This window comes from Oncorhynchus clarkii, chromosome 10, assembly GCF_045791955.1.
Source record: "Oncorhynchus clarkii lewisi isolate Uvic-CL-2024 chromosome 10, UVic_Ocla_1.0, whole genome shotgun sequence".
Lineage (NCBI taxonomy): Eukaryota > Metazoa > Chordata > Actinopteri > Salmoniformes > Salmonidae > Oncorhynchus > Oncorhynchus clarkii.
Window position 1 is genome coordinate 52990964 of NC_092156.1, and position 17546 is coordinate 53008509.

A 17546-nucleotide genomic window follows, 5' to 3' on the forward strand; every position below is an offset into this window, starting at 1 on the left:
TATGGACAAACGATGATATTCCACCAGGCTAAAGGACATTATAGCCTACAGTATGTAAAGGACATTGTCTGGAGCCAACTGCTCAATTGCTTATGCTGTCTAGCCTAACTTAGCTTCATCCAACCAACTAATATTAAGATTGTCAGTCAACAGTCAAGTTACTCACACACTGTATTCTGTGATCTGATGGTGACAACTAACATTTACAGGATGAATTTATGCTTTATTGTCGCTTTAAAATCCTTTAAAAAAAATCCCTTTAGCCTTGTGCCCTAAACCTGTGCTTCTATTGTGCCAAAAAGCTAACTGAAAAGAATTGAAAGTTTGATCACATATTGACAAACCAACATATACATCATCAAACACATTCAATCCCATTTGATAAATGGCAAAAAAGAACACAAACTTGTTCTTGTTCTTGACCGGCCATCAGTGTCCAGATCTCCAATTCAATAGAGCAATTGTGGTGTGTCGACTCATGGAAGCAACAAAAGAGCACAGAGAAATCTGAGGGAGCTGGTGACATTCCCTAGGATTGGTCAACAACATCCCGAGCAGGTGCCTCAACCAAGCCAGTGGCTGATCCCAAATGATGGGGAATGAATGTAAAGTAAAAAACGTACTATTGTCCAAATACGTACATTTAAAAAATGTGTGTACAATCTGTGTACAACACTGTTTGTCTGAGAAAAGGATGTTCCATGTCCACCTGTTTTATGAAATAATATAATAATAATAATAATAATAATATATGCCTTTTAGCAGTCTTACAGTAAAGCGTGCATACAATTTTTACGTTAGGGAGAACCCAGGAATTAAACCACTATCCTGGTGTTGCAAAAGCCATGCTCTACCAACTACCAGCTGCAGAGGACTGAACGTACATAAATAGCAAATAAAAGTTTTGAGAAAGAATACGTGTATGTGTGTAGATGTGTAGGAATAGTGTAGATGAAGACAGTTTTTGGTGTTTTATCCTTTACTGAAAGAAACAGGTGCCAATATGGCATCTAGTGCAAACATGGGTAAATCTGGCCAATAGTTCTGTGCAGAGCCCCGTCTGCAGCCACAACCGCAAAGTCATAAAGCAACCCACCACTACATCCCATCTCTCACTTTTTCCCACTTGGGAAAAACAGTAGGTTGAATGGACTTTCCATAGAGCAGTTCAGGTTAATGTTACAAGGGGAAAAAATGGGCTGATGTGGGGGCCATCCCTGACAGTAGGTCTACATGTTCTACCCCTTTAAGCTGATGACAAACAATAATTATGAACATAATGGATTGGATTTCTATAGTGCTTTTCCACGAGGTGCTCAATGCACTTAGTGTTGAATGGGTGTCAACGCAACTCATCCAACACCAAGGTCTGCCATCAAATCAAATCCAATTTTATTGGTCACATACACATGGTTAGCAGATGTTAATGCGAGTGTAGCGAAATGCTTGTGCTTCTAGTTCCGACTGTACAGTAATATCTAACGAGTAATCTAACAATTTCACAACAACTACCTTATACACACAAGTAAAGGGATGAATAAGAATATGTACATACAGTGCCTTGCGAAAGTATTCGGCCCCCTTGAACTTTGCGACCTTTTGCCACATTTCAGGATTCAAACATAAAGATATAAAACTGTATTTTTTTGTGAAGAATCAACAACAAGTGGGACACAATCATGAAGTGGAACGACATTTATTGGATATTTCAAACTTTTTTAACAAATCAAAAACTGAAAAATTGGGCGTGCAAAATTATTCAGCCCCCTTAAGTTAATACTTTGTAGCGCCACCTTTTGCTGCGATTACAGCTGTAAGTCGCTTGGGGTATGTCTCTATCAGTTTTGCACATAGAGAGACTGAAATTTTTTCCCATTCCTCCTTGCAAAACAGCTCGAGCTCAGTGAGGTTGGATGGAGAGCATTTGTGAACAGCAGTTTTCAGTTCTTTCCACAGATTCTCGATTGGATTCAGGTCTGGACTTTGACTTGGCCAGTCTAACACCTGGATATGTTTATTTTTGAACCATTCCATTGTAGATTTTGCTTTATGTTTTGGATCATTGTCTTGTTGGAAGACAAATCTCCGTCTCAGTCTCAGGTCTTTTGCAGACTCCATCAGGTTTTCTTCCAGAATGGTCCTGTATTTGGCTCCATCCATCTTCCCATCAATTTTAACCATCTTCCCTGTCCCTGCTGAAGAAAAGCAGGCCCAAACCATGATGCTGCCACCACCATGTTTGACAGTGGGGATGGTGTGTTCAGGGTGATGAGCTGTGTTGCTTTTACGCCAAACATAACGTTTTGCATTGTTGCCAAAAAGTTCAATTTTGGTTTCATCTGACCAGAGCACCTTCTTCCACATGTTTGGTGTGTCTCCCAGGTGGCTTGTGGCAAACTTTAAACAACACTTTTTATGGATATCTTTAAGAAATGGCTTTCTTCCTGCCACTCTTCCATAAAGGCCAGATTGTTGTCCTATGGACAGAGTCTCCCACCTCAGCTGTAGATCTCTGCAGTTCATCCAGAGTGATCATGGGCCTCTTGGCTGCATCTCTGATCAGTCTTCTCCTTGTATGAGCTGAAAGTTTAGAGGGACGGCCAGGTCTTGGTAGATTTGCAGTGGTCTGATACTCCTTCCATTTCAATATTATCGCTTGCACAGTGCTCCTTGGGATGTTTAAAGCTTGGGAAATCTTTTTGTATCCAAATCCGGCTTTAAACTTCTTCACAACAGTATCTCGGACCTGCCTGGTGTGTTCCTTGTTCTTCATGATGCTCTCTGCGCTTTTGACGGACCTCTGAGACTATCACAGTGCAGGTGCATTTATACGGAGACTTGATTACACACAGGTGGATTGTATTTATCATCATTAGTCATTTAGGTCAACATTGGATCATTCAGAGATCCTCACTGAACTTCTGGAGAGAGTTTGCTGCACTGAAAGTAAAGGGGCTGAATAATTTTGCACGCCCAATTTTTCAGTTTTTGATTTGTTAAAAAAGTTTGAAATATACAATAAATGTCGTTCCACTTCATGATTGTGTCCCACTTGTTGTTGATTCTTCACAAAAAAATACAGTTTTATATATTTATGTTTGAAGCCTGAAATGTGGCAAAAGGTCGCAAAGTTCAAGGGGGCCGAATACTTTCGCAAGGCACTGTATAAATATATTGATGAGCGATAGCCGTGTGGCATAGGCAATATGCAGTAGATGGTATAGAGTACAGTATATACATATGAGATGAGTAATGTAGGGTATGTAAACATTATATAAAGTGGCATTGTTTAAAGTGACTAGGGATACATTTACATCCAATTTTTAATTATTAAAGTGGCTAGAGATTTGAGTCAGTATGTTGGCAGCAGTCACTCAATGTTAGTAATGGCTGTTTAACAGTCTGATGACCTTGAGATAGAAGCTGTTTTTCAGTCTCTCGATCCCAGCTTTGATGCACCTGTACTGACCTCGTCTTCTGGGTGATAACGGGGTGAACAGGCAGTGGCTCGGGTGGTTGTTGTCCTTAATGATCTTTTTGGCCTTTCTGTGACATCAGGTGGGGTAGGTGTCCTGGAGGGCAGATAGTTTTCCCCCGGTGATGCGTTGTGCAGACCTCACTACCCTCTGGAGAGCCTTACGGTTGTGGGCGGAGCAGTTGCCGTACCAGGTGGTGATACAGCCCGACAGGATGCTCTCGATTGTGCATCTGTAAAAGTTTGAGTGTGTTTTCGGTGAGTATGAGGTTATTTTCCTGACACCACACTCCAAGGGCCCTCACCTCCTCCCTGTAGGCCGTCTCATCGTTGTTGGTAATCAAGCCTACCACTGTAGTGTCATCTGCAAACTTGATGATTGAGTTGGAGGTGTGCATGGCCACACAGATGACAGACGAGTTTAATGTCTACAATGTATGTATTCCTATTGTGGTCATAACTGGAATCTGTTCATACTGTAATAACAATATTTCATATTTCATATCCATATACAGGTACATCATCAATAGTACAAAGTGGTTTATCGATCAACTTTTTTACGTTCAATTACAGGCTTTTAATTTTACATAATTGGAAAGCTTTGCCTTTCTTTCGAACCATAAATGTTTGATTATGGAAAACTGTTATTTGATCAAATGATGAACCCCATTATTTGTTTTGCTCATTATTTAATGTGACCAGACCAATGGCGCACTCTAGAGTAGGACCCATCAAAGTGAGACTCAGCAAATCATTGATGTCAGACTATCAGTTATGTTAATTCAATGAAATGTCAAAGACAAAAGGTTCTAATCTAAAGCTTAAACTAAAGAGGATAATTTAGTCATTATTTCATTGTCAATTTGAAGAGTATCTATTTGAATGGCTGACTACATATTACTTTATTCGGTATTGCAATAAAATGCATAACATTCATAAACATGTGAATGCTAGAATTGTTTTAAACCATAGACCCCTAGGTACGGTAGTGCAAACTTCACTTCTAATTGCCCCCTTTTGACGATTCTAAATATTCAATATTCATTCAAATTCCCCTGCAGCAGGATTGTTCTCCTCCTGCGACAAAATGGGTCATATTAAGATCTGACATCTGTAGGCTACAAAATAGGCATTTTTTTCTGATAAAAAATGATCAACACTTCAATTGTAGCGTTACAGTTTTTACAATCACTTTGGTGCAAGTATGTTGAACATTTTAACTCTAAGCAAAAAAATCAAAGTAGATTCTCAAAATGGCTTATTTTTCAAAACTATAAGCACATTTTGACTGAGTAAAACAAATACATTTACAAAGTCACTTGTTCATTGCACAAAATCACTCTTTCAATTTGGATAGTCTACATATTCAATCAAAGTATCTGCTTTTCTCAAAATGCAATATTCACTTTACTTTTAATATTATTTTCTTGTCATTTGTTAACAATACTATTATCACCTAATCAAACTGCTCAAAATGGATAACTACTGAACTCAAATTATATGGTGCTTAGTTAACGTATAGTTTGCTAACTGCTGAACACTGTACATTTCTATATGCTGACCTCATATCAATTTGTCATGAGTATATGGATGTGGCTGTAAGTACTACATCATTATTCTCCATCCACCAGTGTGCTCCAATAGGACAAAGTGGAAAGATTCACTCTACACTCTAAAAAGAAAAGGTTCCTGGAATATCCTTTAGGGGTTCTTCAAATTGAAACTGTGGGGGAACCCCTATATGTTATTCAAATAACCCTTTAAATGGATCCTCGAAAAACATTTTGAAGAACCTTTTGGGGTTCGTTTTTGAACTATCCCCCCTGCCCTATTATTATTATTATTATTATTAATATGCATAGCAGTAACACAATATTTTAGTTGTCAGTGTTAATAACGATTTTAGTGACATGTTAATGTGTTGATGTTCTCCATATCCATAGCCAGAATGAGTGAGTTTGCATTGTATGGTGATCGAACAAGTTTCCTGTTGTATTGTCACGCCCTGCGTGTTTTAGGTCAGGGCGTGACTAGGGGGGTTTCTAGGTATTATATTTCTATGTTGGTGTGTGTGTGTGTGTGTGTATGGTTCCCAATTGGAGGCAGCTGATGATCGTTACATCTAATTGGGGATCATACTTAGTGTGTCCTTTTTCCCACCTGCGATGTGGGATATTGTTTTGTATGAGTGCCTATGTAGGGCACGATCGTTATAGCGTTGTTTAGGAAATGTTACGATCAATCAAATGTGAAATGCTGGTCCAATTATTCGTACGACGGTCGTGACATACAGTCATCAGAGGTGTAGGGAGGGTGAAGTCTGTGAATCCCCAAAAATAGTACAGATGTTTAATTAAAAAAACATGCACACGACAGAACATGCACACGATACCTTGGTTTTTGTAGTGAATGAAAAAAACTGTTTTGATAATGTTTTTCATGCACATACCTTGTCCGTAATGTAGAGAGGCCTATGGGATTTTCATTGAAGAGGTAAGGGAGAAGGATGGTACATACCAATACCAATTGACATACCTTTGTATGCCTCCTCTATATACCTACAGACACAAAAGTGAGCAGTTCAGTCACCTCTACCTAACACAGCTAGCCTTCAACATATTCTTATAGTATACATATTCTTACCTCTGTTGATTGATATTGAAATTTGAAATTTGTCAATTGAAATTTGTTCATTTTTTGTTTTACAAAGATTTGCACAAATATGAAAAGATGGTATCATCATAAAACAATATCAATTTAGATCATATAAGGGACAAGCCTTACCTTAAATGGAGATCTTTACATTTTTCAGTTAAGTGTCTGAGCCTGCTCTCCTTTCATATTCAAATCCAAATGTTTCAGTTGGGCAGTTGGGTTCCTGCAACAACAAAAAAACACCAACTAAGGAGGTTCCTCAATGAACCCCGCCTCCTATGGGGTTCTTGAAGAACCTTCTGGGGGTAATTTTCAGTGCCAAGAACCCTAAGGTTTCTCAAACTTTAATGATCTTAGAAGAACCCTTGTAGAACACCACATTTTTTAGAGTGTTGTTGCTACCATTATGAATTATAGTGTTGTGTATGTACAATGCACTTCTGAAATACCTGGGTTGTATTTAATAATATATTCCACTCATTATCTAAATGTCAATGATACACTGTGAGCTGATTCATTTCAAGCAGGAGATACAGCATCAGTTTACAAGTCATGTGGAAAAGGTGATTTAGTAAAATGTTGCATGTGGCAGAAATGGAATACATAACTGTTCTACGTTTTCACAGTAGCCAATACCCCTATTTCTGATGATTTGTCTTACGTATGTACTGTATAAGGATAATGAAACTGTAAGACACACATTTCTCAACTTGCTCACAACCTGTCATTACAATCAATCAAATCAATTATAAAGCACTTCTTACATAAGCTGGTGTCACAAAGTGCTGTACAGAAACCCAGCCTAAAACCCCAAACAGCGAGCAATGCAGGTGTAGAATCACGGTGGCTAGGAAAAACTCCATAGAAAGGACAGAACGTAGGAAGAAACCTAGAGAGGAACCAGGCTATGAGGAGTGGCCAGTCCTCTTCTGGTAGTGCCAGGTGTAGATTATAACAGAACATGGCCAAGATGTTAAAATGTTCATAGATGATCAGCAGGGTCAAATAATAATAATCACAGTGGTTGTCGGGGGTGCAACAGGTCAGCACCTCAGGAGTAAATGTTAGCTGGCTTTTCATAGCCGATCATTCAGAGTATCTCTATCACTCCTGCTGTCTCTAGAGAGTTGAAAACAGCAGGTCTGGGACAGGTAGTACATCCGGTGAACAGGTCAGGGTTCCATAGCATTTTGATTATGATGATAACTATTAGGATTTTACTTCACAGTAAGTAAAATATGTATATATATTTACAAATCAGAGATGTAGTCTACTGTATAGGATGTAACAAATGCATCTCCTATACCAAGGGGTACTCAACGACTATTTGAGAAGATACCTTTGCCACAAATTTCCTAGGTGGCAACGGTATGGATATTGTAAATGATCGGTTTAGTTACCAAGCCCCACCTTGCGACTCACCCATGCAACCCCAAACTGCATTAAATTGAAAGCCCGACTGAGTTCCTAAAAAAAAAAAAAAATTGTTAAAGTCGGGAAACACGCAGTCCGCATTGACCCCATTCTGGGTTCGAATCTGGACCGCGGTCTGCCTGTAGAATATGGCTGCCCTAAAAATAAAACAAACCCTCCGGTGTTGCTAATCCTCAAAAGAGGCTTGTCAGGCTTTAATTTGTTTCATTTGATTACAGTACACCTATGTTGTCATTATATTTGAGCAATACATTTATTTTGTTGCATCACTGATTGTGAATGATGTCTTCAGTGATCACACCTTTGACCACACATGGCATAGAAATTATGGAAATTTGATTTTCAGGAAATGTTTATGGGTAGTGCAATGTGTAATGTGAAAACAGTGTAATGTACTGTAATTTACAGTACTGTAGCATATTATATTCAAAGGGCAATTTTTAAACACACATTTTTTGCTATTGGATTAAATGGTTGTTAAAAGGACTCAATTGAGAAGATATCATTATGTTGTGTTTTGGTGATTAACTCAATGTTCTCATGGTATTCCACAGTAAACTTATATTTTGGATCAAAGGTTGTGTGGTGAAAGATGTCTCCAAACAATATGAATACACAATAACATATTTTGAATACAAGGCTTGCTGTTTTACAAGGGTTACCAGTTTGGAGTTTTGAAAATTCCCCACATAGGCATACTTCTGAAAATAGCACCAAAGCCATTGAAAAAATTGTAGCCTAGTTAAAATGACTAAATGGTCAGCCTATCATTCATTATCTGATGAATTGGTGACTAAACAAAATGTTCTCATGGTATTTCACAGAATAACTTGATTTTGCATGAATGACTCAGGGAAAAAACGGTGAAAAACGCAAAGAATGCGCAATCAAAAGATAGGGCATTACAATTTTTTTTTTATTTATATAGTACCACATACATCTAAAAAATGTGCCAAAGTGATTGAAAAAAAAACGGTAATATGATAACATTGATGATTTACATTCAACCATCATTATTTTCACCATGTATTATTTCTGTTTGTATTCCTTATTTATTTGATTTTCACAAACAATGGTGAGCGTGTGAACTGAGGCAGATCAGACTCAGGGTGGCGCGAGAAGCTAAAGGATTGGCGTCTGGGACTCACGATAGGTCATTGCGGGTCACAGCGCAGCGCATGACAACGCAGCGTCCAGTGGTTGACACTTCATTACCATAAGGACTGGATTTTTTTTTGTTTTGAAAGAATCATTCTTATACCTACAACTAATAATTTCAGAAATAGGTTAAAAACATTGACTACCTCATATGCCTACGCAGTTCTTAGAATTAGGGTTTTAACCTATATGAGTAGAATATTATTGTAATGAAATAAAATAAAAATAAAAATTGCATGGTTTAGTACATTCGTTTGATGAGTGTGTTAAATTGTACTTAGGGAGAAACATTGGTTGATTCTCATTTTACGTGATGGTACTTGCTGGAATATTCAATAATAACATTATGCAGGGAGATTATGATACAGTGCCTTAAACATTTATGAAAAATAAAACACTAATCTTCATTAGATAAGTATTCAACGCCCTGAGTCAATACATGTTAGAATCACCTTGGGCAGCTGTTACAGGTGTGAGTCTTTCTGGGTAAATCTCTAAGCACTATTCACAACTGAATTGTGCAACATTTGCCCAGTATTCTTTTCAAAATTCTTCAAGCTCTGTCAAATTGGTTGTTGATCATTGCTAGACCATTTTCAGGTCTTGCCATAACTTTTCAATCAGATTTAAGTCAAAACTGTAACTCTGCTGCTTAGGAATATTCACTATTCTTAGTAAGCAACTTCAGTGTGTATTTGGCCTTGTGTTTTAGGTTATTGTCCTGCTGAAAGGTGAATTCATCTCCCAGTGTCTGCTGGAAAGCAGACTGAACCAGGTTTTCCTCTAGGATTTTGCCTGTGCTTGAAGCCATTCCATTTCTTCAGTCCATAACGATTACATTTATGAAAAATATGCTTGAGAATATGGAGCGTGGTAATCAGTAATGTGTTGCATTGGATTTGCCCAAAACATAACACTGTATTCAGGAAGAAAAATATTGCTTTACCACATTTTGTGAAGTATTACTTTAGTGCCTTGTTGCAAACAGGATGCATGTTTTGGAATATTAGTATTATGTACAGACTTAATCCTTTTTACTCTTTCAATTAGGTTAGTATTGTGGATAAACTACAATGTTGTTGAGCCATCCTCAGTTTTCTTCTTTTGCCGGAGAGGAAGGAAATCCCTGAGCGGTTACCCTCTTCTCCGGCAACTGAGTTAGGAAGGGCGCCTGTATCTCTGTAGTGACTCGGTGTATTGATTAACTTTATCATGGTTAAAGGGATATTTAATATGTATTTTTTCCTTCTTCTTTTTTTACCCATTTACCAATAGGTACCCTTCTTTGTGACACATTGGAATACCTCCCCTGCTCCTTGTGGTTGTATCTGTGTTTGGAAATCATTGCTCAACTGAAGGACCTTAAAGATAATTGTATGTGTGGGGTACAGAGATGAGGTACTCATTAAAACAAATCATGTTAGACACTGTTATTGCAGACAGAATGAGTCTATGCAACTTATTATGGGATTTATGGGATTTTTTTTCACCCAACTTTTAACCTAAATCCAATGACAGGATGACATGTTTTGCTGAATTCACATTAGTTAACAACAACCAAATTTAAATCAAAACTGGACGTTGAACTGACATCTGTGCCCAGTGGGATGCAACCGCTGCCAATATGATTTTGTTTTACATGGATTCAGGTTGTAGCCTAGACCTTTTCTTCCTTTCACCCACTTTAACCTGCCATTGCACCTAAACTGTTTACGCTTGGATCAACCCTACTAATGTTAATTTTCAGCAAACATTTGGATAACCATGATAGCTTTGCTCTCATGTGGGTGCTAGCAAGCATACTTGGTAGTGTTAGGTATAAACAGTTAATCCAGTAGGGGTTTAACCTAACGTAGCAGGCGTAAGAGAAACGCCTGAGCAGAGTTTCTACATGTGGTTTTCAGAGGAAAAGGAAGCTAGGTTTAAAATTGCAACTCCACTTAGTCTAGTAGGGGCTGGAAGCTATAGTGAGCTTTGATTGGTCAATAGCACAACTATGTCTCTGATTATTTGCATTATTTGCATTATTTGCATTGAAAATTAATATGACTCAACTCCTAATGTATAACTGTGCATTTTCTTAAGAAAATACTATGTGTTTGCTGTTGGTGGTATTATGTTGCTCAGATAATAATCTATTGGCATATTTTACCAGCCTGGTCTCACAGACTAGACGTAACATAGTAAATGTAAATCTGGGACACTCAAATTAGTATATGTTACGTTTTGAATGGTTACATAAAACAGATGGTTACTTAACGCAAAAACGAAAGTAGGATGGTTGGTCAGGGTGAATGGGTGAGCATGTATAGTGAACATCAAGCAACCCAAAGGTTGCGAGTTCGAATCCCATCGTGGTCAACTTTAGCATGTTAGCAACTTTTTGACTACTTACTACTTTTTAGCTACTTTCAAACTACTTAGCATGTTAGCTACCCCTTCCCCTAACCCTAACCGTAGCTAACACTTCCCCTAACCCTAACCATAACCCTTTTAGCTAACCCTTCCCTTAACCCTTTAACCAAACTCCTAAACTAACCCTAACCTTAACCCTAACCCTAACCCCTAGCCTAGCTAACATTATTGTTAGCCACCTAACCAAATTTGAAACATATTGTACGTTTTGCAAATTCTTAACATATACATTTTTCAAATTTGTAACATATAATATGAATTGTAATTCATAACATATCATGGACATCCAAAAATGAATACATCCCATACAAAATGTAACATATCATACTAAATGGTGTGTCTCTGATTTACATACAGAATAAAATTAAATGCTCTGAGACCAGGTAGATTTTACATTACCTATATAAGGCATTTGGTGCTTACATTTTATTTTATTTATTGCAAAATATTAGAGTTTGTCATGGACTTGTTCTGCTCTTATGCACTTATTATTTTTGTTTAATGCAGAACCTCATATACAATCTGAGCTCCCCTTAAGTTATTGTATTTTATGGTATTAATAAATAATTAGGCTTCATACATCAGATGACTGAATATGATAGTTGTTTTATTGTGGTTAGAATACTGAACAAATAACGCCATATGAAAATATATTTATCATTATTTTAAACATCCCACGTGATCTGAACATTTAAAATGTGTATAGTACGGAGCATTATGGTATATGGAGTATACAGCATGGAGACGCAGTAGTCCTAGTGCCCAAACATCCACCAGTGCACCATGCCTGTTTTACATCTATGTAAATCGTACAAATGACAATAACAAATCATTAATCAAACTCATAACTCGATTTTTACCACAGTGATTAGAAAACATGTAATTTAACGTTTGAAAAAATAAAATGTAGTTATAAAACGTGTCAGTAAGAAAACTCTATGACGCATCATCTTTAACCAACGTTTATAGTTCCTAAAGTCTCGTTTTAGACTTTCGACAGAAAATAGTCATACTATAAAACTTAATAAAAAGTCTTAAAAACGTTGTTGTTCTTATTTCAAAGACCACATGTATAAAGACGTGTTAAAAAATCCACAATATAAGTAATGGGATTTAATGCCCCAGTCCTGTTCAACGGCGCCTTTCTCTAGTGGTGCTATAAAAGTCTCCAACACTTTAGAAGTCCTGGGATCCTTTATATTTGATTTAATCTCCATTTCTTTTATTTCTTTTTTTCTCTCCAAAGTTGCACACAGGATCAATTATATGAAACACGGCGAAACTTTCAAGATTAAAACGTCCTGATGAAAAAAAGCAGACGAGCAAACGGTTTTGGCGCATGAGACCCAAGGCTGAATCTGTGAGACGGAGCGTACACAATAAACCTGTTGTTAAACTTGCTGTGAAAATATGTTTGAAGAAAATAGACAATTGTTGTACGAAATGTATTCAAGTATAAAATAATGCCCTTTGTTGGGGAAAACTTGAGCAATGTGAGGGTACAAAAGTCCCCTGTGGTATTTACTAGGCTCCTTTGTGAAGTTTGCGCTTTGGCGTCTCCACTTGGCGCATTACCCAGGCCCCTTTAAACGCGATTGTTTCTTTCTTTCTAATGACGTTTACCGGATCAAAACATGCTCTTAATTCGATCAGAAAGCTTCACCCTTCACAACAATACCAGAATAATTTCTCCCAAAGTTTGTTAAGTTGACCGAAATTAGGCAAATGAATAGGGGTCTCCAGGCTACCCCTGACGCAGGTGACGGGGATAATGCACGTTCACACCAGCTGCATTCTTCTTTATTTCTCCCTTTTCTTTCACAGCATTATTAAAATTTAGGCCAATGAAACTATTCACTCGACTCAATAGACATTTTCTTATAGGATAATAGGATACAAATTGAGCCTCTCCAAAGAGTCCTCAGTGGTGGGTAACCCTCGTGTGCCAAAGACTGCTGGAGACGCCGGCCGGTACGCAGGCGACGCTCGTGTGCCAGGCCCATCACACACCTGCCTAGGACTCACACGAAAAAAAGAATGTAAACAAAAAGCTTGCCATCTCTCATAAAAGATGGACGTGTCACCAAGTCGTGTGAGAAACGAGGAGAACAAACGGGGGACTCCGTCTCCAAAAGATCTCCCTTGAACTTGGCGGAACAGCCTATTAAAGGCTTACTTAATTACTCTAATGGCACTGGACAGGCCTTAAAACTCAGACAGGGCTTGGGTGGAAGTTAAGTTCGCTTGCTGGGATTTGTAAACAGGCGATCGTGTGAGAAACGCGAGTTGGAAAAAAGAGGGGTCTTTTTTCGGCGGCTTTGTTTTCAGTGCGCGCATTGCGCCTGGTCGGATCAGGCGAACCCAACGCTCAATTCACATTTCCCGCCTGGGTTGTTACTATGCAAATAATATTCTAAAAGCAATCACGTGCATGTCTTTTGAACAGCCACGTGGATGAACAAAGCAAGTCTGCCCCCCTGCTAGCCGATGGCTTCAGACTTTTTACTTGTTCTTTAACTGATCCTAAATGCACACATTTACTAGAAGCTTGCTCTTTAATCCTACGGAATAATTTAGACCATGAATGCTGGAGTCCCTCGGATGATCGCTTTATAAGGGGCAGCTTTTCAGCTCACCTCTCAGTCTACCTAGTCTACAAGCTAAGGAACACATCCAAACTGCCTCACGGCATTACTATTTTGAATTAGAACTTTATCGGCACTTTGCTAAAGGATGGCATCCAAGATGAAGGATCGCAAGGTAGGCGCTCCCCTTCTGCGCTCTGGGATGGAAACCTACTCGGAAACCGTGGCCTTTTCTAGTCGTTATTTTAATATTTATTACAATATTTTACTTTGGTACTCATAATGTACCATCATTATGTATATGTGTAGTCAAAGGCGAAATTTGGTTCCATGGAAATTGATCTGATAGCCTACTATGCTTTTGCGCACTTTAGCGAAAACGTAACCAATATAGTACACATTTGAGTTAGCAAAAACGACAAAAAATGTAAATAATTATTTTAAAGAAGAAAAGTGGCTGAAGTTGTCACTGCAATAGTATAATTGACGGTTCTAAGCACATTAGTGCCATACTCCATGGTTGTGTTTGAGCTTTGGCACCTGCCTTGGCCCATGTGATGCTCAGTAGCGCTGTTGCGCTCTAGTGCACCAAAGCGCACCAAGGTGGCTAGGCAAGGCAAGGCAACGTCTCTTTGCCGTTTAATTTTCCAAGTAGTTTCGTCTTCATTCTAGTATCAATCAGCTTTTTGTTCTAGGTTTCTAGAGCTATACACTTTAGACATGGCCTACTGTTGATTATGTTTGTTTGTCTAATCATTTGCGTTGTTATTTTTCAACAGAGAACTCCCATCTCCCATAAAGTAATAGAAAAAAGAAGACGAGATCGCATCAACCGCTGCCTAAACGAACTGGGGAAAACCGTGCCAATGGCGCGCGCGAAACAGGTAGCATGCAGTTGTACAATTAAATAATCTTATTCCCAATTCATAAACAATCGCCTAAATTATCTTATTCAACGTTTTATATTTGCTAAATATATGTCTTATTATTGCATCCTTGCTATGCGTGACAAATAGCGTAGCCTGCATAATGTCTGCCATCTGTTTGATTTTGTGTATTTAAACGACGCAATATTATTTTTCTAATATCTTTTTTTCTGATGATAGAACTCTGGAAAGCTGGAGAAGGCCGAGATTCTGGAGATGACAGTTCAGTATCTACGAGCGCTCCACTCTGCAGACTTCCCCCGAGGCAGAGAAAAGGGTGCGTTTTCCTGTCCGCTCCAAAGCGCACAGACCCGGGGCTCTCACCCAGAGCGCATCCGTATCCTGTTCCACCTTCCTTGACTCCATTCCGGCTGTCTCGTTGACATATTTATCGTTGTAATATCAATCATCATCACTGTAGTCTATATCGTAAATATATGCTCACATTTGAATGTAAAGAATATTGGAGTTTTTGTGTGTTTTCTAATCGTCACCTTCTTCCCATTCCTTTTAGGTGAGCTACTGGGGGAGTTCGCCAACTACTTCCACTACGGCTACCACGAGTGCATGAAGAACCTGGTGCACTACCTGACCACGGAGGAGAGGGTTGAGACCAAAGACATCAAGTACGCAAGGATCCTGGCCTTTCTTCAGTCCAAGTCCCGGGTCGCCACCGAGCCGGTGTTCGGCTCCCTGGGCGCGTTTCCAGACCAGGCAGATTATCTGTGCCAGTTGCACTCCTCCCCGGAGTCACTCCAGAGTCACAGCCCCAACGACTCCGTGTTTCAGCAGAGCCCACCCGGACACTTCTCTTGGCACAGCACGGCGCGCAGCCCGACCATCTCGTACCCAACGGTGCCGCTTTCCGCACCGACGCAACAGCACCATGGTGGCTACCTGTCACCAGTGCAAGGACTTGACCATCACTACTTCAACTTTTTCAACGGCCACCCGCACGCGAATGCGTTCAGTTTGCACAGTACGCAACATGCGTTGTAAATAGAATCCGGTTAGCATTTTGTGTTGTCTTTATTTATATATGTGTTCATAATAAATACTTAAAGATTGTGGATATTGTATACTGTACAATACATCTTTTTTTTTAAAGAAAAGTAAATGTTTATTTCCCACAGTTTGTTGTTTTCTTGTGGTGTTATAACGTACATTGTTCATCAATTGGTGAAAACCTTCCTAAAAACCTGATGGTATAATAGCGTTGGTCTATTGATTATGAATAGGGCTAATTGTTCATTCTTCTAAATCATTTATTACAGAAGAGCTCTGCCCATTTCTACACAAATATATATTTTTATTTCTTAAAGGGATAGGCTAGTTAACTTTTTTTCACAGCTTATTTTCAACTAACCAAGGGTGTGGTGCTTTTATTCAACCCGTTTTTAATCAAATTAAATCAAATTTTATTGGTCACATGCACACATTTAGAAGGTGTTTATTGCGGGTGTAGCGAAATGCTTGTGTTACAAGCTACAACAGTGCAGTAGCATATAATAATTCACAACAATACATACAAATCTAAAAGTAAAATAATGGAATTAAGAAATATATATAACGTCCTTAACAGGTTATTTAGCAAGTTCCAGAATATCCTAGCATTTTTGGAGCGTATAGCAATGTTAGTGGACACGGATTGTGGCCTATTTAATTGCCAGTAAGATGCTTGTTGACAAGCAACCGTGGTCCACTTTTCTTTAACCTCTATAGGCAGGTGCCATGTATCGATAGGACCTTAGGACACTTACAATTAAATAAACACTGAACTAACTCACTAAACTGGGACTTCTCTTCTTCTGTGAAGGATGAACTCTTGTTAACTCAAACATGAATTATATGTTGAGGTTGACAGTTAGGCTACTCTCATCTTCCTCATCAGACAGTTTATTTCCTCTTCCTCATCAGTTACTCCTCTTACTTATTAAAGCATATGTACCAGCATAAACATGCTGGAGGTTGCTTTTCTATGAATTGAAGATTTTTAATGGCTATTGAAAGTTGAAAAAAGAAAGAAAGTCACACTCCCAAATACATATTATTCATTATAACTCATTGCTGAACTAATGTTTTGGCACCCTTCTGGGTGAAGTACAGATGTAAGACCTAAAACTGACCACCCTGTTGCAGGATTACAAACATTTGTAGTGTATGTGAGATTTAAAAACACTGCTGAGTTTGTAATTTTCACTTTTAAATTTCAGGCTTGATTTTTCCTTACACAAATCTATCACCCCTACCAACATTTCCATTAATTATAATCCACATAATAATTCAAATTTCCTGTTGCATATATATATATATATACATATATATATACATATATATATATATGTATATATTAAAATAATTGAGTAAAATAATAGCACATTATGAAATATGATTATGAAAATATTGATGACAACATATTAGGTCATACACAAGCTCCATCATATACTTCTGCCAGATTTGGGCTACACATTTTTTAAGATGGGGTCAATAAGTTATTGTGCACTTCTTCTTGGTTAAACACAAATTAACAAGCTGATCATATTATCCATCAGAATAGGCGATTGGAATAAGTGTCATTTTATGCAATGGTCTGTTGAACTCCAACACCATGATTGACATTAAGCTTCTTTCCTGGGTGATCCATTAATAACAGTGCAGATTCACAGTGCACCATCCATCCATCCCTAGTTTTCTCCACCTATATTTAAATAAAACGCAAATAACAAAATATAGCTGCAAGCAGCAATGCCGGGGTTCAAGCTGTGGGCCCAATGTGCCACCATCAGGACAAATTTGACACACCACCCTAAAATGAGCTAAATCTGTGCTCCTTATCACGCTTGCCAAATATCCAAACTCCAAATTAAACAGATCATGCAATATGCATATTTTGGACTA

At 38.4% G+C, this 17546-nt stretch overlaps 1 protein-coding gene across 1 annotated transcript; it reads left to right on the forward strand.

Annotated features, from left to right (window-relative positions):
* The first annotated feature begins 13870 nt into the window (after positions 1-13870).
* Positions 13871-15647, forward strand: LOC139419644 (helt bHLH transcription factor). Its single transcript, XM_071169629.1, has 4 exons — positions 13871-13897; positions 14502-14606; positions 14829-14925; positions 15163-15647. The coding sequence occupies exons 1-4, from the start codon at positions 13871-13873 to the stop codon at positions 15645-15647; spliced, it is 714 nt and encodes a 237-aa protein (XP_071025730.1).
* The last annotated feature ends 1899 nt before the right edge of the window (positions 15648-17546 follow it).